We start from the raw sequence: 23,114 nt of genomic DNA on the forward strand, positions 1-23,114 counted from the left end.
CATCAAAGCAGTAAATTGAAAATGTGAATAACTACAGAGAACTGGAGGAATTTCCTGCAGGAAGGAGGTACAGGTAATTTGCAAATAAGGCAAGCTTCAGATATAGGGAGACTAGAAAGGACTGAGGTAGAAGGAAAGGCAAGAAAGTAGAGAGGGCATTTTGAAAATTGGGACTTGATGTTTAGAAGAGAAATGTCTAGCATGGGTCTCCACTGTCCTTTTGTTGGCACTAGGAATACTCTGGAGTAGTCGTTTTGGACTTGTTCAGTGGTGCCCTGATTCAGAAGGCCCTGAATAACAGGAGCACATAGAGATAGCTGTATGTGAGGAGAATGTGGCATGCCTTCCACAGGAGGAATCTTCTCTCAGAATATTGCATAAATATCCTTAATAGGACTTTTCTGGAACTAGTTTCCCGCTGGGCTAGGAAGACTGGCAGTCTTTTAGAAAGAGGAGTTAGATGGCTGAGGACAAGGAAGGGGGTGCTGCAATAGCAGTCACAGATTTTTATTTCCAAAAGGAGGTCTCCAAGATGAAGGTTCCTTAGAGTACCTTTTCCTGTGTGTTTTTCTTGTTTTTTTGAGTTGCCTTATTTAAATGGGTAGTTCCTATGGTATGCAAGAAATTTAAAAAGTAGAATCTGCCTGCAGTCTTTCATTGTCTTAAATTGGACTTGGAGAGTTTTTTTTTTTTTTTTTTAAAACAGACTGGCAGGCTAATGAACAAACAAGTATTTGCCCAACAGGGAGTCTAAGAGTTCGGACTTGCATATCTGCGAATAAACCCAGTGGCTGCTACCCTAGAAGCATTCACAGCATCATAACTGCACTTAATGGTGCGTGGTCTAGGAAACTAAAATCTGCATTTGTTGGTTTGATTCTGCAGCTGGAGGGTCCAGCATAACTTTGTTTAAAGTACAGAAATAAAATATTTAGTCATTTGAGTCTGGGAGTTAATTTCCTTAAGAGCAAGGGTAGAAGAGGTGTATACCTTTGTTCCCCACCTACACAGCCCTACTATCCTTGTCTGCAGGTAGCGCATTAGCACTGGGTAATAGCTTAGAGGGCTTATCTGAAGCAAGAGATATTGCAGAAGGGTCTGCCGCAGGATTCTTGTATAAGTACTTTAGGTAATCAGACACCTTGTAAAAAGATACCATTGTAGCTTCCTCATATGCAGTTTGGCACTAAACTTTGGAGCTGGAAAAAATAAAAATCTTTAACAGTAGATAGACTTATCCTCCATTTTCTTTTAAGACTGGAGGCCCAAACAACCCAAACAACCGTCAGACGTCAGATTAAAAAACAAATAATTTATTTGTTTTGTTCAAATTCCTGATCCCTCAGCCAGGCAGCTCATAGAAGAACAGTCAGAACAGTGGCAGCCACACCACGAGGCAGGGCAGGCAGCATCAAAACCACATTGCAGAGAATGCTTACCCACCTGTTCAGAAACATGGACTAAATCTTCTGCCCTAGGACTCTTAAAAAAGATACTTGTGAGCGTCAGGCACCTGTAAATACCTATTAACAAACAGGGCAGGAGGCAATCAGGATTAAGAGAAAGAAGCCTCTGTAAAACATCTTCCACTACATCCAAAACAGGAGGTATAGCCAAATGGAATGAGGACTAACAGAAAAACAAAATCCCTCAGGAGGAGTAGCAGAAGAGTAGCAATCATCCACATCAGAATCAGAATCAGTCAGGCAGGAGAGGTACTCCTGCACACAGAAGTATGAGACTCCAGCATGTGAGATGAAGAACATCTTGTTTGGTCTTTTAAGAGTTGGTGGTTGAAAGTCAGGCACTGAGGAGGTGGACTGGAAAGTACCTGGAATGCCTTAAAAGGATGAGCTGTGGAAGGAGCAGGAGTACCCATTTCCAAAAGGCTGTACTACCTCTTCTGTACAACAATGACCTGAGTGGATTGTCATTCAAAATGTTCCATCATGTTCTAGATAGTTTCCCCAAAGATAGCTTCCTCAATATGGGAATCCAAAACCAGGGAAGTCTTCTTCATCCAAAGCAATCTGTCCAAGAGTGAAAACAGGAAACAGCCTAAAGAATGACTTGAAGCAATACTGTGTTCTTCAGAAGATGATGCCAAAGTAGATTTTTGATGTGTATTTTGATGAATAAGGGTGATGTGCAGAGTTGTAGTACCTACAGAGAGATTAAACTGATCAGTCACAGCATGAAGTTATGGGAAAGAGTAGGGGAAGTTAGGTTATGAAGGGAGGTGATGATCAGTGATCAGCAGTATGGTTTCATGCCAGTAAAGATCACTACAGATGCAATGTTTGCTCTGAGAGTATTGATGGAGAAGTACAGAGAAGGTCAGGAACTGCATTGCATCTTTGTGGACTTGGAGAAAGCATATGACAGGGTGCCTAGAGAGGAGTTGTGGTATTGTATGAGGAAGTCGGGAGTGTCAGAAGTATGCAAGAGTGGTACAGGATATGTACAAGAGTAGTGTGACAGCAGTAGGTCTGCAGTGGGAGTGACAGATGCATTAAAGGTGGAGGTGGGATTACATCAAGGATCAGCTCTGAGCCCTTTCTTATTTGCAATGGTGATGGCCAGGATGACAGACGAGATCAGACAGGAGTCCCCGTGGACTATGATGCTTGCAGTTGGACATTGTGATCTGTTGTGAGAGTAGGGAACAGGTGGAGAAGACCCTGGAGAGGTGGAGAAATGCTCTAGAGAGAAGAGGAATGAAGGTCAGCAGGACTAAGAATATGTGTGTGTGTGAATGAGAGGGAGGATAGAGGAATGGTGAGGATACAGGGAGCAGAGGTGGCGAAGGTGGATGAGTTTAAATACTTGGGATCAATAGTTCAGAGTAATGGTGAGTGTGGAAGAGAGGTGAAGAAGAGAGTACAGGCAGGATGGAGTTGGTGGAGAAGAGTGTCAGGAGTGATGTGACAGACTAGTACCAGTAAGAGTGAAAGGGAAGGTCTACAACAGGGTAGTGAGACCAGCTATGTTATATGGGTTGGAGACAGTGGCACTGACAAAAAGGCAGGAGTCAGAGCTGGACGTGGCAGCGTTAAAGATGTTAAGATTTGCACTGGGTGTGACAAGGGTGGACAGAATTAGGAATAAGTACATTAGAGGGTCAGCCCATGTTGGAAGGTTTGGAGACAAAGCCAGAGAGGCAAGATTATGTTGGTATGGACATGTGCTGAGGAGGGATGCAGAGTATATCGGGAAAAAGATGCTAAGGATGAAGCTGCCAGGTAACAGGAAAAGAGGAAGGCCTAAGATAAGGTTTATGGATGTGGTGAGAGAGGACATGCAGGTGGGTTGGTGTGACAGAGCAAGATGTAGAGGACAGGAAGAAATGGAAACAGATGATCCGCGGGAGCAGCCAAAAGAAGAAGGAAAGGAAAATATCAATTCAGGCTCTATAGAGTTAAACTTATCTAGTTGTGAGATGACAAATGAACAGTGCAACCCTTCTGTGTTTTGCTAAGCAGGACTGTGATTTTCAGTAGCTTTAAATGTTTTTGCAACAAATAACCACATGATATGAAATTAATCACAGTAAATCCAAAGAATGTATTATACTTAAGGAATGAATACAGGAAGACCAAAAAGGATTGGAAAATATTTCTACAGAGATGTACGAGTAAGTTCATATGAATTCTCATGCCTTAGCTTAACCTTTGGACTTTTTTTTCCTAATCGGTCCTTTGTTCTTTCCAGAGTCAAACTTTCCCCATTTGCTCTCCTGCACTAGAGATATTGCCAGTAGTACACGAGTGAAAGCGACCTGGAAGGGCCACTACATCAGCAGTCCATTGGGGTTGTCTGTAGCTTGACATACTGGCAATAAGGTATACCCTCTTCCTGACATGGTACACATGTGAACCATATCACAGAAAGGACCATAATATTTTCCACAATGTAAGAGGATGTTCCCATGCCCCCAGGATGCAAGGTATCACCAATGCAGCTTGGTTACTTGAATGCCTGCCACCTGCACTCTCCCTTACAATTTCTTAAAAGACAGGAAGCATTGCATTAATGCCCAACTATGAACCCTCTCTAAATCCCTTGATTGACACACCTATCCTCCTCATGCCAGCTCCAGTAGACACCAGGGTACTAACAAAAACTTGGGATACCTAGGCCAGAGAAAGGGCTTTATTCCTCACTAGTGAAGACTCCTACTCTGATCATTGGACATGGTAAAAAGAGACAATGCCCCCACACCACACTGTATAATATTTTTTTTTACCAGAATACTGTAATCAGGATAAAGAAACAAGTTTTGGAACCCTGTATAAATAGGATACCATGTTTTATAGACGTAAAGCTACTGTATAGAAAACATTATATATCTTACCAACTGCTAGAAGTACATGCTCCAATGTTCCAGACATTTCACCCTTAATGCTTTCTTCAATGTCTTTATTACACATCTTCCTGTACTCTTCAAATGCTGAAAATAATGCAACGAAAAAATATCTTAATATGTTCTAGTGTGGGTTAAGTGCTACATACTGGCTTTAAAACAATAAAAGCAGTGAAAGTATAGGTGTAGAACAGTTCATGGGAGACTTTGTGGCAACCGGGGTCACAAGTTCTTTCTTGCACTAGTGATACATACCTGACCGAAAGTCAACAAAAACATGCCATATTATGTTTCATAGACTGGTATGGGCAAACCTCAATTGGAGAGCAAGAATTTTTTTTTTTTTTTTTAAAGCATCATCATTATTAAATCACTTATGACACAGGCAATCATACATATTATAAATGAAAACAAGCCATACTGACATTTTCAGTTGCAAATATTATACATCACTTATCTAATTGTCAGTCAAACGTTACATAGCACATTCAAATTCCTGCCTTCCCTTAAACCTCATTCCTCCTCCAAAACAATATTCTGCATGCATTGTTCCCATAAATCTCATTTTTTTCTGTTGTTACTATCCTTTTTCTAAAGATCCCACCATCCAGCTGTTTTATATCGTTTATTCACTACTTCTAGTGCAGTTGATTTTAGACTGATTTCCATTTTGTAGTAATGGCTTTTTTGGCAGCCACCAGAATTAAACTCATTAAGGTCTCAGTATGTCTAGGCAATTCTGATTCTGTATCACAGCTCAAAAAATAATTTCCTTAGTTGCACCAATTTGCTCACCTGGTATTTCTGACAGAGCAGTCTGCAGGGAATTTTTAAAGTCTGCCAACTCACTACAATCCCAAAAACTTGTTCCCAATTACCTTTCTTCCCCCATCACACCTCCAACATTTGCTTTCTACCAGAGGAAAACTTCTTTGGAGTCTGATTGGGGTACAAAAACACCCATACAAACACTTCCAAGCAAAGCTTCTAAATCTTTTAAATCTTTTTTAGACTTTGTTGCATATTTGGGAACCATACATATATCCACTGTTTCTTTATAAATTGCTTATCCATTCTTTTTTGTCAATCCTTTCTAACCTCCTCTGATTCCTGTAATTATCACACATTTTATATGTCCTACTAATTATTCCTTTAACATCAGCTTCTGTTCTAGATGCTACTAAATACTTTACCAGTACAGTACAGTTTTGTACCTACCATAAATGTAGATGTTCGAGTGTTCACCCTGCTGCAGTCATCACACTTGGGTTATCCTGTCGTCAGGTGGTCCCGCAGTCGGCCGGAATTCCAAAGTCTTGGTCCAGCGTCGGTTGCTGTCACCTCTTCCCTGATGTCAGTGCGCCAGGGGTATATATAATGCAACCAATGCCATTTTCTTCAGCTTTTCTTGCCCCAGATGTCAGGTGCCCCCAAAAAGGTGGTCAGAATTAGTACCAAATGGAGTGAACACTGCACAAACACAAAATCCCTTCAGCTATAAGCAAATACATCAGTAAGGCATAGAAGAGATTTTTCCAGAAGATCAGAGTGGATGGAGGGAGGGTAACCTGGACTGCAGCAGGGCGAACATTCGAACATCTCCATTTATGGTAGGTACAAAACTGTACTATGTTCACCGTGTTACCCTGCTGCAGTCATCACACTTGGGTTGAATCCCAAAGCTAAGGTAGGGGGGAGGTATCAGAGGGTTAGTGGAGGAAATATGGCCCTGCAGAATTGCAGTGGCGAAGCCTGCCCTGGACTTAGAGTAAAGAGGTAAGTGATAGTGTTTGGTAAAGGTGTGTACTGAACTCCAAGTTGCAGCTTCTAAACTTTCCTTGGTTGGAACCCCCCTGAGAAAGGCTGTAGAGGTAGCTGTTGCCCTGGTAGAGTGGGATCTAATGGTAGCAGGAACTGGTTTCCCATGATGGGTATAGCAGAAACGTATGCAATGACCTATCCATTTAGAAATGGTTTGCTTAGATATAGCCCTCCCTTGAGAAGCTGTAGCATAGGATACAAAGAGCTGGTCAGTTTTTCTGAAAGCCTTAGTTTTGTCCAAGTAGTATCGAAGCTGCCTGTGAATGTCCAAGGAATGCAGGAGTCTCTCACCTTTGTTCTGTGGATTGGGGAAGAAGGTGGGTAAATGGATGGTTTGATTCAAAGCTACACTGGAAACCACCTTAGGCATGAAGGAAGGATTAGTTTGTAGAGAAACTCTGTCTTGATGAAAAATTAGGAAAGGTTCCACTGCCATTAGTGCCTGTAGCTCTGAGACTCTCCTTGCTGAAGTTATTGCGAGGAGCAGGGTAGTCTTCCATGATAGGAACTGTAGATCTGCAGAGAAAGCTGGTTCAAAGGGAGGTAGTGTTAGTTTTTCCAGAACAAAGTTGAGGTCCCATGTTGGTGTAGGAGCTCTCCTGGGCGGTCTAATGTTTTTTGCCCCTCTGAGGAACTGCCTTAGAAGAGGATGTGAAAATAAAGGTGGATCCGTGTTGTAGTGAGCTGAAATAGCTGAAGCATGGATTTTAATAGAGGAAAAGGAAAGTCCTTTGTGCAACATCTCAGCTAAATACTGTAGAATGTGAGGCTGAATTGTGTCTTGGCCTTTAGCTTGGTTCCAGGCACAAAACCTTTTCCATTTGTCCGAGTAAGCCTTCCTGGTGCGTGGCCTCCTGGCTTCCAGAATAACATCCAGAACTGCTTGTGAAAGAGGAGCTGGTTGGATGTTTGATTTGCCATGCAACCAGATTTAAAGTTTTGAGCTGGCTGTGAAGAATCTGTTTGTTTTGTTGTGAGAGCAAATGGGGTATTTGAGGCAATATCCATGGTGGGCTGTGGGCCATATTTTTCAAAAGCGGGTACCAGTGCTGGCGTGGCCAGTCTGGGGCTATGAGAATCAGTCATGGTCTCTCCTTTTTGACCTTCAAAAGAACTTTTGTGAGGAGAGGTAATGGAGGGAAGGCATATGCTGTCAGGTTTTTCCAACTGAAAGAGAGTCCACTTTCCAAGCTTGATGGTGGAAGGTCCTTGTACAAAATTTTGCCAGTTGGTAGTTTTGAGGACTGTCAAACAGATCTATGTTTGGAAGGCCCCATTTTTGAGTTATCATTGCAAATATTTGTGGATCTAGTTTCCACTCGTGGGGGTCTTTGATGTTTCTGCTGAGGTCGTCTGCCGATGTGTTCTGTCCTGGCAGGAATTGAGCTTGTAACTGGACTTGGTAGGCCAGAGCTGTGTTCCATAAGATCATTGCTTGCCTGCAATAGAGGGTACGAATGCGTACCCCCTTGTTTATGTACCACATTACTGTGGTGTTGTCTGTCTTTAAGGCAAGTTGTCCTTGATGTAATAGATCCTTGAAGGCTGTCAGAGCTTTCTGTACAGCTAGCATCTCCTTTTGGTTTATATGCAGATTTCTTTGATCTGCAGTCCATAGGCCTTGAATGCATTGTCCTGCCATGTGTGCCCCCCAGTCATAGTCTGAAGCATCTGTTGTAATAGTCTGCCTGGCTGGGCGCAAGGTGAAAGGCTGACCCTTGTTGAGGTGACATGCCTGTGACCACCATAGAAATTCCTGTTGTAGGCAAGGAATGAGAGATATTGTGTCCAAGCTTTGGATGTGCTGAGACCATACGCTTTTTAGGTACCACTGTAATTTCCTCATATGCAGCTTTGCAAATGGTATTATTAGTATGCAAGATGCCATGAAGCCCAAAGCCTGCAGAATTTTTCTTGCAGTTAATTGGGTCTTTGTTGCCATTGTCTTGAAATATTGAGTCAGTTGTAGTTGCTTGTCTGGCATAAGATAAGCCTTCTGGGCCATTGTATTCAAGCTGGCACCCAGGAATGTCATTTTTTGTGAGGGTACTAGTTTTGACTTCTTTTCGTTTACTGTGTACTCCAAGCATTTTAGTAGATGCTTTACAAAGGCCAGATGATGTAAGAGTATGTCTTTGCTTTCTGCTTGGATGAGGCAGTTGTCCAGGTATGGATATATTTGAATTCCTCTGTCTGCAGTATGCAATTACTGGTGCCAGGCATTTTGTGAAAACTCTGGGCACAGTAGATAAGCCAAAGGGCAGTGTAGAGAATTGGTAATGGGTTGAACCTGCAATGAAATGGAGGTATCTTCTGCAACTTTGTCTGACAGGGACATGCAGGTATGCCTCCTTGAGGTCCAACGTTACTAGCCATGCTTCCTTGCCCAACATGGGAAGTAGCTGCTGTAGTGTTAGCATCTTGAATTTGGGTACTTGTAAGAAGGTGTTTAGAATTGAAAGGTCCAGAATTGGTCTCCAGGCATTGTCCTTTCTGGGCACTAGAAATAGTCTTGAGTAAAATCCTTGGCCTTGCTCTCGAGTAGGTACCAGTTGAATGGCTCTCATGTCCATGAGAGCTGTAATTTGCTTTTGTGCCTCTGCCCATTGATTTTGTGGCAGGTTTGGCATTACTCTTCTCATAGGCAAGGTGTGAAAATGGAATCTGTATCCTCGTAAAATTATGTCTAGGACCCATTTGTCCTTTGTGACTATCTGCCAGTTGTCTGCAAAAAGTGCAAGTTTTCCCCCCAATGGGGGCTGCCAAGAGAGAATTGCTTGGCCAGATGAGGTGCAAGTCATTGAGTTTGCCTTCTGGTGGATTGAGACCTGTCTTCTCCTCCCTTCTGTGTTGGACTGCCCCATTGGCGAGGTTTATACTGGGCTTGTGGTTGTCCTCTGCCCCTTGGGCATCTGTATTTACCCCTCTGTGGTCTGTCAGTGGCTGGAAAGGACCAATTTTTTGTTGGCCAGTTTCTGCTGAAGCAAGGGGGGTTGTACTTGTAGGAAATCTTTGACTGTCTGCATAGATTTTGCCTTATCTTCTATTTTCTTTAAAACTTCTTCTGCTTTAACTCCAAAAAGAACATCCTGCTGTAAGGGAGCATCTAGTAGTTTTGCTTTAACATGATCAGGCAGAGTTTGTTCCTTTAACCAAGCATGCCTACATATAACAGACCCAGTGACAGCTGCTCTGCAGGAGGCCTCCAAAGAATCAAACCCACATTGTAAGGTAGTTTGCCCATCTGCTCAGTGGCATGCAACAGATCCTGTACTTCTTTCAATTCAGATTGTTGAGGGAGAGTGGTTATTCTTTGCTTTAACTGAGAGATTAGAAATTGCTGATACTTAAGCATATGAAATTGACAATTCAGTGACTCATAGCTAGTGCGGCTGAGGTGTAAACCTTTTTCCCCCACCTGTCTAGTGCTCTGGAATCCCTCTCAGAAGGTACTGGGTTTTTAGCCATAGAAGCCTTAGCCCCCTTGGGACCCTGGGAGATAGTCTCTGGGTCAGCTACTGGGCTTTTGTAAAGAAATTTGTGGGAATCAGGCACTCTGTAGTATCTGTCAGGCTTAGCCGGAGCAGGAGGTAGAGAGTCTGGGTTAAAACTGGATTCTAAATAGACATCATCCACAATGTCCAAAACTGGTGGGATGGCAAGAGGTCTGTGTTGGGGGAGTAAAAGAAACTCTCTGAGCCTTTTCTTTAAATCAGAGTAGTCGACCTTCCCAGTGAAAGTGTTCCCTCAGTGTGTAAAGTTTCCCCAAAGGAGTAATCTTCAGGAGGAAAAGCTGAGGGAATAGAGTCCTCAGCATCTGAATCTTCATAAGGAGAGAAGGAATAGTCTTGGTCCTCAGAGGAGTCTGAAGAAATGGACATTTGCTCAGAGGAAGGAAAATTTTCCTCTTGTCTAGGCCTTTTGTCAAGAGGGGGCTGTGAACCCCTGATTAAAGAAATCAAATCTTCAGCCATTTTGAGCATCTGTTTCTTAGGCATAGGTCCTTGAACAGGAGACTGAAGTGCAGTCCTTTTAGTTTTAGAAGGAGTCTTCGACTTAGAAAACGTTTTAATGGTGAGAGTCGTCGGTCTGAAAACGCCCTCAGAAATCGATGGCGTTTCTGTAGCACTGACGTTTTTTGAAGCAAAGTCGTCGGAAGGGCCTGAAGTAAAAGGCTGTGTCGGCCTAGTACCTTCCATCAAAATATCCGTAGCGGTCTCGGGTTCCAGATCTGCGGTAGTCAGGGGCTGCATCGAAGCCTCACAGAGGACCGGAGACCGGATCAGCCGAGGCCTTGGAATCTGGCTTAGGCCTGGGCTGCCTGTCCTTATCCCTGCATTTTTTGTGCACGCCGGTAGTCGGTTGCTCCGACGGCATGTTGTAGTTAAATTTCCTACCGAAGTAGTGTCGTGCGAAGTTAAAGCGTCTTTTAATAGTACGCTTATTAAACCTAGCACAAAACCGACAAGAAGTGACATCATGGTCTGGGCCTAGGCAAGGTATGCAATAAGAATGAAAATCCTTATGAGGTATTTGCTTCCCACAAGAAATACAATTGTTAACTTTTTCTGACATCGGTCTGAGGCAAGAAAAGTTCCCCCAATGGGGTACTTAGCTTTATAGAAGACTTTGGTCTGAAATTCGAAAATCTCAGGAGTCTGCCAACCGGCACTTGCGAACTGCTTCTGCTTCGGGCACCGTGCGGCAAGAAAGACTGAAGAAAATGGCGTCGGTTGCATTATATATACCCCTGGCGCACTGACGTCAGGGAAGAGGCGACATCAACCGACACCGGACCAAGACTTTGGAATTCCGGACGACTGCGGGACCGCCTGACGACAAGATAACCCAAGTGTGATGACTGCAGCAGGGTAACACGATGAACATCGGTCTTTTGCTTAAGAACCCCCGATCTCTTGTTTTTTGTTTTTCTTTTTGTCTATAATCTGTTCTCAGTCCTTGATGGGGAAGCCAATCTCTAGCCTGCAAGTCCAAATGAATTCTTGGACTCTTCCCACTCTATTACCATTCTCTCTCTAGTTATGCGCTTCCAAATCCTTGGTTCCTTAGCCAGTTTTCTCCAGTAAATTCCAGCCCCCTCTTGCCTATTTTCTGCACCCCCAAATTGCAGTCATCCCTACTGGCAGAATCTCCTGTCTCCATCCCACTGCTGGCTTAGTTCTAAAAATACTTGTCTACTTTATGAATATGTTTCTTTAACCTTTCCCTGTTTCATCATCTCTTTGCATATTGAACTACACCTTTTTGCTTGTGCTATGTGTAGGAGCCTTTGTATAACACTAAAATATCCCTTTAAATCAGGTAACCCTAAACCACCTTGTTCTGTTGGGAGGCTAGTACAGTTGTGTAAAATCTTGCTGTAACACTAGATGTCCCTCTCTTCACTGATGGAATACTTATTACATTAGGGATCACCTGCCAAAGATAGCCCAATGTCTGGCCAATATACAAAAGCCTTTAGCTTGCTTTAAGTTATGCCGTACGTCACAAGTATGCTCCTTGCATAGTAAAAGGGCATAAAGGTGACATCTGGACATACCATCCTCAGAACTGAGAGCCCCAGTAGGAACACCAGTCCAAGGAAAAGAAAGGTAATCAGTACATCCAGAAGAAAAATGGACCGGGGGGGTGGCTGGAGGGAGTGAATATTCCTACAGTGACGAGAAGGGCATCTACCATAATAAGATTTTATACAACTGTACTCTGCCCTTCCATTTCACTGTTGCAGTATTCATCACAATACAGAGAGTGCCATAGCTCAGGAAGCAGACAGGGAGAAGGAAGGACCAGCAGAGCTCTCTAGGAAGCCAGCTCTGGAAATTCCATCCAACTTGTAGCGCTCAGTAAATGTATGCACAGAAGTCCAGGTAGCTGCCTCAGGAATAGAGTTAGAATCCAAACCTTTGAGAAAAGCATCAGAAGCCGCCACAGCTCTAGCAGAATAAGCTTTAACAGAAAAAAGACTTATGAAATGAACAAAAAAATGGCTTTAGAAATCCAAGAAGAAATGGCTTATTGGGGCACATCCAATCCTAAGTAACTAGGATGAAAGGAAACAGTTGATCAGATTTAAGAAAGTATTAGTCTTATCCAAATAAAATTTATGTTGTCTATGCACATCCAACATGTGCAGCACCTTCTCAGTGGCAGATTGCAGAAAATGGGAAAAAGTGGGCAAATGAACAGACTGATTAAGAGACAACTCAATCACCACCTTGGGCATAAAAGGATTAGTACAAATGTACACCCTGTCCTTATGAAACACCAATAGAGGAGGAAAAGCCACAAAGGCTTGAAGTTTAGACATCCACCTGGCAGAAGTAAGGGCTAACAAAAGCAGTCTTCCAAGAGCAATGTAGCAAGGAAGCTGAGGCTACAGGCTCAAAAGGAGCCTGGGTCAATTTTCCTGGGAGGGCTAAGATGGACACTTTTAAGGAATTGTTTTGCTTCCAATCTAGAAGCTAAAGGTAGTAATAAATGCAGACAAGCAGAAATAGCTGATAAGTGGGCCTTAACCAAAGAATAAGTCAACCCAGCATTGAGCAAATCTCACACAAGAGACAACCAAGAACATGCACAATGGATCCAGGTTACAAAAAAAAAAGACACCAAACAGAAAACCTCTTCCATTTGGATTAGTAGGATTTCCTAGTGGGTTTCCTGTCCTCCTGCAGGACCTCAAGCACTTCCTCAGAAAAAAGGTGTCTATGTGGAATCAAAATCCTGTCACCGACCATACCAGTTTAAGAGCGGATAGGTAGGGATGGATGAGAGATCCCTTGTCTTATGCGAGTAGGTCCATCCTGTGAGGTAACCTGCGATTATTGCCCCTGGCTAAATGTAGAAGATGGGGGAAAGTACAGTTGTGTACACCTACCATAAATGTAGATGTTTGAGTGTCTTCACTGTTGCTGTCATAACTGTAGGGTGTTCCTGCCGGCAGGCAGCCCGAGGTCGGCCAGAATTCCAAAGTCTGGGTCCGGCGTCGGCTGTACCAGCAAGTAACCTGACGTCAGAACGTAGAGGTATAAAGCTGACAGCCGACGCCATCTTCTCCAGCCTTTCTTGCCCCAGATGTCAGAAGCCCCCAAAAAACAAATAGGTGTCCAAAAGGAAACACAAATACACCACAAAAGAGGAAGAGAGAACAAACAAGAATAAGAGGGGATTGGTGGGAGGGAAACACCGACTGCAACAGTGAAGACACTCGAACATCTACATTTATGGTAGGTGTACACAACTGTACTATGTTCTTCGTGTTTCACTGTTGCAGTCATAACTGTAGGGTAGAATCCCAAAGCTGTGAATGAGGGAGGAGGTTATGCAGAAGAAGGGGCAGCTAGAAGACCCTGCAAAACAGCAGAGGCAAAGCCTGCCCTAGACTTAGAATACAGAGGGAGATTATAGTGCTTAGAAAAAGTATGCACTGAACTCCAAGTGGCAGCTTCCAAAATGCCCTTGGTAGGAACTCCTCTGAGAAAAGCTGCTGAAGTGGCAGCTGCTCTAGTAGAATGACTTCTAACAGTACCTGGAATCTGTTTCCCATAGTGAGAGTAACAAAACCTTATTCCATGAGCAATCCATTTGAAAATAGTTTGTTTAGAAATACCCTTACCTAGAGAACTGGAGGCATTAAGAGATCAGCAATTGATCAGATTTTCTGAAATCTTTAGTTTTGTCCAGGTAAAATCGTAGTTGTCTGTGTACGTCCAATGAATGTAAGATCCTTTCCCCTTTATTTTGAGGATTAGGAAAGAAGGTAGGAAGGTGAATAGTCTGATTTAGAGCCACCTTCGAAAGCACTTTAGGCATAAATGTAGGATTGGTCCTCAAGGAAACTCTGTCTTGGTGGAAGATAATATATGGTTCCACAGCCATGAGAGCTTGCAACTCTGAAACCCTTCTGGCAGAAGTCAATGCTAATAAAATAGCGTTCTTCCAGGATAAGAACTTAATATCCGAAGCCGCAGCAGGCTCAAAAGGAGGCAAAGTAAGTTTCTCCAAGACATAATTAAGATCCCAAGCAGGAACAGGAGTAGTTCTGGGAGGTCTTAAATTCTTAGCCCCTCTCAAAAATTGTCTCACCAACTGGTGAGAAAAGATGGGAGGATCAGTGTTGAAATGAGCCGAGATAGCAGAAGCATGAATTTTGATGGATGACTGAGAGGTAAAGTAGAATGGAGGGAATATCAGGCAAAAGAGGGTTAAGAACCTCGGTCCTGCATCCAAATACAAAATCTTTTCCATTTAAAAGCATAAGATTTTCTAGTGCTAGGCCGCCTAGCTTCTAAAAGAACATCCAAAACTTGTTTGGGAAGAGTAGAAGGAATCAAAGGCCCTTGAAGAGCCAAGCTGCCAGGCATAGGGTCTTGATTTGAGAGTGTAGCATCTGACCCTGATGCTGGGACAGAAGAGAAGGGATCAGAGGTAGAATCCAAGGAGATGGGATGCAAACAGATCTATCTGAGGACAACCCCAAACTGCAGTAATCTTGCTGAATAAGCTGGGGTCCAGCATCCATTCGTGAGGATCCAAAAGGTTTCTGCTTAGGCTGTCTGCCAAGAGATTCTGTTTTCCTGGAATGAATTGAGCTTGAAGATGCAGATTCAGATTTAGAGCAGTGTCCCATAAATGCATGGCTAGTCTGCAAAGGGGGTAAGAGTGAGAGCCCCCTTGCTTGTTTATGTACCACATGACTGTGGTATTGTCTGTACGAATCAGAAGAGGCCCTGGATTCAAAAGATTCTGGAAGGCTAGAAGAGCATTTTGGACTGCCAACATTTCCTTCAAGTTGATGTGCCAGAGAAGATGCTTCTTTGTCCAAGAGCCCTGCTGGCAAATATCTAGAAAATGAGCTCCCCAAGCATAATCCGAAGCGTCTGTGGTTATGATCTGAGTAGGTTGAGGCAGACGAAAGGGATTCCCTTCGTTTAAAGCACAAGCCCTGGACCACCAAAGGAACTCCTTTTGGAGGCAGGGAATCAGTGGAATCATTTAGACTGTGGTAATACTGTGACCATACACTCTTTAGGTACCACTGAAGTTCTCATATGAAGCCTTGCATTTGGAATCAACAGGATGCAAGAAGACATGTAGCCCAATGCCTGCAGGAATTTCCTTGCAGTGAGCGGAGTTAAAGTAGCCAAGGTTTTGAAAATTGAGGCCAGCTGTAATTGTTTTTCTGGAGTGAGGAAGGCCCTTTGCAAGCTTGTGTTTAGAAGAGCTCCCAAAAAGATCATGTGCTGAGAGGGGATCAAATGTGACTTTTTTGTGTTCACTGAAAATCCCAGAAGGAGAAGACGTTGAACAAAATGCAGATGCTGAAGTAAAAGGTCTTTGCTGTCCGCCTGAATAAGGCAGTCGTCCAGACAGGGGTAAATTTGAATACCTTGGAGTCTGCAATAAGCTACTACTGGGGCCAGGCACTTGGTAAAGACTCTGGGCGCAGTAGATAAGCCAAAGGGCAGTACAGAGAATTGAAAGTGCCTCGAACCTGCCTTGAATCTGAGGTATTTTCTGCATTCCTGCCTGATGGGAATGTGTAAGTAGGCTTCCTTTAAGTCCAATGTCACCATCCAAGCATCCTGGGAGAGTATCGGAAGAAGTTGTTGTAGAGTAAGCATCTTGAATTTTGGAATTTCCAGAAAGGTGTTTAATACTGAAAGGTTCAGAATAGGTCTCCATGAGTTTTGTTTTCTTGGGACCAGAAATAGTCTTGAGTAAAAACCTTTTCCCATCTCAGAAAGTGGAACAGGCTCTATGGCTCTCATGGCCAATAAAGCGTCCACTTGATTTAAGGCCTCTGACCATTGATGTTTTGGCAGATCTGGCCAACCGATAGACCTTGGCAGAGTATGAAAGTGGAATTTGTAACCTCTTAAAATCACATCTAAAACCCATTTGTCTTGGGTAATATGAGTCCAATTTTGGTAAAAAAGAGTAAGTTTTTCTCCGAGGGGGGCTTCCAGGTAAGGAGGACCTGTAGCCCAGCAGAGGGAGTCATTGGGTCTGCTTCCTTTGTGATTGAGATCTATCTTCTCCCCTTCTAGGTGAAGAAGCAGTCCATTGTCTGGACCTGTAAGAGGCCTGTGCCTGAGCCCGACCTCTGGAGTGTCTATATCTTCCCCTTTGAGGCCTGTCAGATGTGGGAAAGGACCAAATTTTGGAGGGCCAATTTCTAGAAAACCTAGGGGGCTGAACTTGTAAGAAATCTTTAACCGTCTACATAGATTTCGCTTTATCCTCCATCTTTTTAATAACCTCCTCAGCTTTAGAGCCAAACAAAACATCATGCTGAACAGGGGCATCTAACAATTTAGCCTTAACCTGCTCTCGAAGCCAAGCATGTCTCCTGATAACAGTACCAGAGGCTGCGGCCCTACAAGAAGCCTCCAAGGCATCAAAACTACAATGTAAACTGTTTGCTAACTTGTTCAGTTGCATGCAGTACATCCTGTAATTCCTTGTCCTCTGCACATGCAGGAAAGGAAGAAAGTTTTATTTTAAAACAGACAAAAGAAATTGCTGATACCTGAACATATGAAACTGGCAATTTAAAGCTCTAATAGAAAGAGTAGCAGAAGTATACACCTGTTTGCCCCATCTGTCCAAGGCCCGAGAATCCTTTTCAGAGGGAATAGGATTTTTAGATGAAGCGGCCTTAGCAGCCTTGGAACCCTGAGAAATAGTTTCAGGATCTGCAGAAGGGTTCTTGAACAAAAATTGATGGGAATCAGGAACTCTATAAAATCTATCCGGCTTAGAAGGAGCAGGCGGAAAGGAATCAGGATTCAGGTTAGCTTCAGAGAAAGCATCATCCACAATATCAAGAACCGGAGGAATAGCCAAAGGTCTGTGTTGAGGGAGAAGGAGAAATTCCCCAAGTCTCTTCTTGGAAGCGGAATAATCCTGACCTTCCCAATGAAAAAACTCATCTCATGCAAGGTTTCCCCAAAAGAAAAATCTTCAGGGGGAGAAGCAGAGGGAATAGAGTCCTCTGCATCAGAATCCTCATAAGGAGGAAAAGAATAATCCTGGTCAGAGGAAGAGACTGAAGACACAGAAGCCTGGTCAGAGGAATCATAAGGGACATCCTGTCTAGGCCTTTTTTCAGGAGGGTGAGAACCCCTAATCATAGTAAGCCAATCTTCAGCCATCCTTAATAATTGCTTCTGAGTCTTGGGAGCTGAATCCGAAGAAGCTTGAGAAGAAACCCTTGGTTTAACAGGAGTCTTTGACTTTGCCTTTGTCTTTGTAGAAATAGTGATATGAGGCGGCCTGAAAACCCCTTCAGAAGCCGGTACCCCTGCACAGTGGTTCTGGACCCATCTGAAGGAGCGATGTCCGAAGGTCCTGCAGCAGATAATATACTGGGCCTAGTTGGCTCCCCATGGGAGTCCGTGTCGGCCATCGGTTCCGAAGTGGCAGGGGCTGCAAAAGCACCTCACTGACGACAGCCGAACCTGAAGCTGGCTCTGGCTGCAAAGTATCCTGTTTGGACCTCGGAGGCCTATCCTTGTCCTTGCGGTTTTTGTGAATTCCGGTTGCCGGTAAAGTATCCGACGACATCCTATAATTGAACCATCTACCGAAATAACTCAAGGCCCAATCGTACCTACGCTTAATCGTATGAGAATTAAACCTGGCACAAAACCGACAGCAAGAAACGTCGTGGTCAGGGCCCAAGCAAGGAAGACAGTAAGAGTGGAAATCTTTATGAGGTATTTGTTTTCCACACGATATACAATTATTAACTTTTTCTGACATCGGAGGAACAAGAAAAAAAGTTTCCCCAATGGGGTACTTAGCTTGAGAAGAGAAGAAAAAAGTCTTCGGACCGACGACAAGCAAACCACGCTGTCCAGAATCCGCCAACCAACAACTTGCGAGCTGCTTTCCACCGCACGGCAAGAAAGACTGGAGAAGATGGCGTCAGCTGTCAGCTTTATATCTCTACGTTCTGACGTTAGGCGCCGGACCCAGACTTTGGAATTCTGGCCGACCTCGGGCTGCCTGCTGGCAGGAACACCCTACAGTTAATGACTGCAACAGTGAAACACGAACATCCAATGTTGTCTTGACCAAAACGGCATTACCAACAAGATTTTGGGAGCAGTTGAATTTTGAACAGGACTTTTGAAATGAGTGGAAGGGAGTGGGAAAGCATAAAGTAAAAAAGTTATGTACTTACCATAATGTTCCATGTGTGTTGTCCATCTCCGCCTTTATCTCATTTGTGGGTTGGATCCGATCCACTGGATCCATCTTGGCCTTTTTCAAAAGCACAAGGCCATCAACAAAGCCTGTGGGCATTCTCCCTTACCCATAAAGCAGTTACATAAAACCCTCAGATCTTGTTTGCCCATAAAAAAAATAGTGGAATTAAGGTGGTAGGTACAAATATTTATATTGTAAGAATAAGTGGTTTCTGAGGCTAGAGAGTCCAAAGGACATCCAATTACTACTACCTGGTCTCCCAGGAGCATAAGCAGGGGGTAGGTGGGTTGTGAGAATAAAGGAGATTGACAACACGCATGGAATGTTATGGTAAGTACGTAACTTTGTGTGATGTTGTCAATCTTGCCTTTATTCTCACTTGTGGGACCGTGTCGCAAGCTAACCGATTCTTGGGTGGCTCATGGAAGAATATTACTTAGGACCATAGAATCAAAGGACGCCCTATTCCTGGAGGCCAAATCTACTTTGTAATGAGTAATAAAGGTATGATGACTTGCCCATTTGGCTGCAGCACAGACAATGTCCAAAGATGGCCTTGCCTGGAGAGCTGAAGAAGTAGGAGAGCTGAAGTAGTGGAATGAGCTATGACAGGTGCTGGGAGAGTCCTGTTCCTAGAATTGTAAATAAAGGAGATGCATTCAAGAGAGACATTTGGATAAGGTAACCTTAGATACTGGTAAGCCTGTCTTAATGTCTGAACAGGAAATAAATAGTTAATCTGATTTTCTGAATTCTGCAGTTCTATGGAGGCAAAAATGTTACTGGCTATGAACGTCCAATAGATCTAATAAATAATCCCCTTTATTCTTAAAATTTCAGAAGAATACCAGTAACTCAATAGATTGATTGAGGTTACTTTCAGATACAACCTTAGGCAGAAAGGAGGGGTTGGTGCGTAAAGAAGCTCTGTCCTTATGAAATATCAAGTATGGTGGTTTGACAGATAAAGTTGCAATTCTGAAACTCTCCTTGCTGAGGTGATAGCCACTAAAATCAGCGTCTTCCAAGAAAGAAATTTTAAGTCACAGCTAGTAGAAGGTTCAAAAGGAGGATAGATATTTGTGACAACACAAAATTTAGATCCCAAGGTGGAGATGAGTCTTTGTATGGAGGCCTTAGAACTGTAGTTCCTTTCAAGAAGGCTTTACAAAGCCTGTTTGACATGATTCTCTAGCCATTTTCTCCAATATGAAAGTTTGAAATTGCTGCCAATTGAACTCTTAATAGCTGTGGCAGCACCTTAATTAAAAACTTTAGCCAACAAATCTAATATAAAGTGTAGGGGAGCAGTAAAGGGCTCAATCTGATTAGAATCAGCCCATAAAACAAACTTCTGCTATTTTCCCTGAACAGTTTTCGTGTGGATGACTTGTGTGAAGAATTTAAAATGCATCTTACAGGAGAGGAAAGGGAAGGAAACCTGGCTATCAGAGGAATAGGAGCAGCCAAGCTGTCAGTTTGAGCTGGTTTAAACTGATATGAACCATTCCTGATGGGCAATTCAGAAGATATGGAATGGGGTCCAGAAGCCATGGCTCATCCAGAATGAGGCCAAAGGAAGGGGAACCAGATTTGTTGAGGCCAGTAAGGGGGCAATTAGGATCATTGTAGTCTTCAACAAATTTGCTTTCTGTAGTAGTTTGGGAATTAAGAGAAACTGATGGCTGTGCATCCCTTGGGGACTCTCCCTGGAGGGGGCATCAGGGCAAAGTAGTTGCTGCATTTATCATTGGTGGGTGATGCAAAAAGGTTGCAGCAAGGCTGGCCCCATTTTCGGAAAATCTCCTCAATCTTTTGATTGAGGGACTACTCATGAGGCAATAGTATAGCTCTGCTCAATTTGTCTGCTATTAAGCTGGATCTTCCCAGGATATGCATTGCTATCAGAAAGAGATTGGAAGATGTTGCCTACTTCCAGACACTTAGGGCTTCCCAACAAAGGGGGTAAAATTTGGTTCCCTTTTGCTTATGTACCAGACTACAAACATGTTGTCCGATTGGATTGCTATTGTCCCCAGAGGGAGGGAGCCTTGAAATGATTGCAACACTAAAAGCACAGCCCTCCTCCTCCAGGACATTTACATGCAAATGGGCTTCGTATTGATGCCAGATGCCTTGAACTGTCTTCATAGGTAGGTACTAGGCTATCGGCCCAAGGGCCTACGTAAGCCTAGCCAGCAAGGTACCATAGCTTACACCACCCAAGAAAGTTATTTTCCTGTGCCACTGTCCAGCAGAGACACAGAAGTGATCCCTGGGGTGTATTTCCCATTTCCCATCCACTCAAGATTTTTCTTGAAGAGTGCTAATGAAGAACTTTGCTTAACATAGATGGGTAGCTTGTTCCAGAGTATAGGAAGTCTCTGGGACAGGAATATATCCCTCCAGCGTGTCCTGTTTATTGTGGTGACAAGGTTTAGGTCCCTAGAGCATGTAGCTTGGAGGGATTGGGATTTCTTTAGGTGTAGCATGTCCAACAGCTCTGGGTTTGACATAGCTTTATATGTTAGGCAGAGATCATCTCAGAGTAGGCGATATGCTACGGAGTAAAGCTGGAGTTTTTTGAGGTGGCCAGTGCAGGGCATTTGTTTGAGGCTAGTAATCCTCTTTGTGAGGTACTTCTGTGGCATTTCCAGCTGCTGTAGATGCCTTGTGAGGGACATTCCAAAAGGGGCATTGTACTCTATAGTGGGTCTAATGAGTGACGAGTAGAGTGGAACAATGACCTATTTTTTCCTGGATGAGAACCCTTTAATGATGTGTGCCACGTAGAAGGACTTCCTGACTACTGTGGAGATGTGACTATCAAAGGAGAGACTACTGTCCACCTAGGTCCCAAGGTCTCTTATCACACATTTCGTGTTAAGTAGATTGCTACCTATGTGGTAGATAATGTCCCTCCAACCTATGTGGGAAGCATCCGTGGTCACCATGGCTCCCCCCAACCTATGTGGGAAGCATCCGTGGTCACCATGGTTTGGGGAAGAATGAAGTGACGGCCTTGAGACACCAAAGAGAACGAATCCACCACTGAACATCCTTTTTGCATGAATTTATCATGATTTTGTGTGTCACTAGCAGTTCTAGAACTATCCACTGAAGTATTCTCATGTTAAGACGAGCTAAGGAAATAAGGACAATTGAGATGGCCATTTTGCCCAGTACTTGAACTAGTTTGGCAGAAGATAGTTACTTTCTGAACAGTCTTACATAATACCAAAGACCATCTGCTCTGTCTTCTGGAAGTTTTATCATCCTTGTGTCCATTTCTGCTCCTATGAAGAACAAGTTCTGACATGGCTCTAGAGCAGATTTTACGTAGTTTACTGTAATCCCTAGATAGGAATGGAGATGTTGCATGGAGTCCTTGGCTTGTAGCAGATAATGCCTGGTCGGGGTGAATATTAGCCAGTCAGAGATATGGAAACAACCTGAATCCTTGATGTCTCAGGTGGCCACAACTACTGCCATGCATTTGGTGTACACACTGGTGGTTGTAGTGAGACCAAAGGGTAGAGCTTGAAATTGGAAGTGACTAGCTCCTAGCAGGAGGTGCAAGTGCCTTCTGGACAGCCTTTCCATCCGTATATGGTAGTATGCATCTTGAAGGCCTAGAGAGCACATCCAAATGTATTTTTCCAGAAAAGGAAGTACTGAATGCACCATCACCATCCTGAACTTCTCTTTACCAACTTTAGATTGCCGAGATCTAGAATGGATCTCCAGTCCCCTGTTTTCTTTACAACTAAAGAAACTTGAGTATGTTCTGAATCCTCTCTGGTCTGCGGTGACGTTTTGCTTCTTGGATGACTCTCTTAGCAACTTTTGAATTTCTAAGGTTACTTGTTCCTTTACACTGGGTGAAATGTCTGGAACTGTTTTGTTTTTGGGAATGAGGAAGGAAAAGGAAATGACAACCCCTGCACATTATGTTCTGAACCCATTTGTCATTTATTCTTAGCCAGGTATGAAGGTGCAGAGACAATAGTCTCCCGACTGCCTCCAGAGGTGGACAATCTGGCACCCCCTTAGGAGTGCTGAAAGGCCTTACTAAAGAAAGATTCTTTGGAGACCTCATTTTGCGGGCCACCCCTGCCATGAGGGCGGCGTCTTCCATTGTTGTTCCCCACTCTGCCTCTAGTGGAACTTTCACCCTGTGCGTCTTGGAAAGACCTTTGCAATTTTTCCAACCACATCTTTCCACTACCTTTTTGACCTTTGGGAAAGGGTCTGGTGGGAGTGGAAAAACATACTCCAGCAACAGATAAGGTCTTGTCTTCCTGTTCACACCTGGTGAGCACTCTAACGTTGGGCCCAAAGAGAGAAGCCATCAAAAAGGACATTAATGAAGGAAGACATGAAGGGCTCCGCAAAATAGCAAAGGGACATCCAGACCTGCCTACTAAGTGAGATGCCTAAACCCACTACCCTACTCATTCCATCTGCTACATATGAGTCATGGAGTTTACGACCAAATTTAGGGTGGCAAGCTGAGGGGTTACTTTGTTCTGCAACCCATCAGCTACAGCTCCTTGGAGGGAGTCTGACAAATCCTTTATCTGATTCCTCTGTAGTCTAGTAAAATGTGTTAAGTAATTTGACTACAAGGTGAAGTTTACCAATGAAAAGATGTACGTTCTGCATCGCTCCATGGTCCTAGAATCCTTATTTG

General features: G+C 43.6%; 1 protein-coding gene across 1 annotated transcript in view; it reads right to left on the minus strand.

Moving 5' to 3' along the window:
• Positions 1 to 23,114, minus strand: part of LOC122792798 (annexin A3-like) — an 825,182-nt gene that overhangs the window by 94,847 nt on the left and 707,221 nt on the right. Inside the window, exon 11 of the mRNA XM_044060366.1 lies at positions 4,355 to 4,450. Coding sequence (XP_043916301.1) covers positions 4,355 to 4,450 — 96 coding nt within the window. The remainder of the gene's footprint in view (positions 1 to 4,354; positions 4,451 to 23,114) is intronic.

This window comes from Protopterus annectens, chromosome 2.part0, assembly GCF_019279795.1.
Source record: "Protopterus annectens isolate FY-2018-M chromosome 2.part0, PAN1.0, whole genome shotgun sequence".
Taxonomy (NCBI): Eukaryota; Metazoa; Chordata; order Ceratodontiformes; family Protopteridae; genus Protopterus; species Protopterus annectens.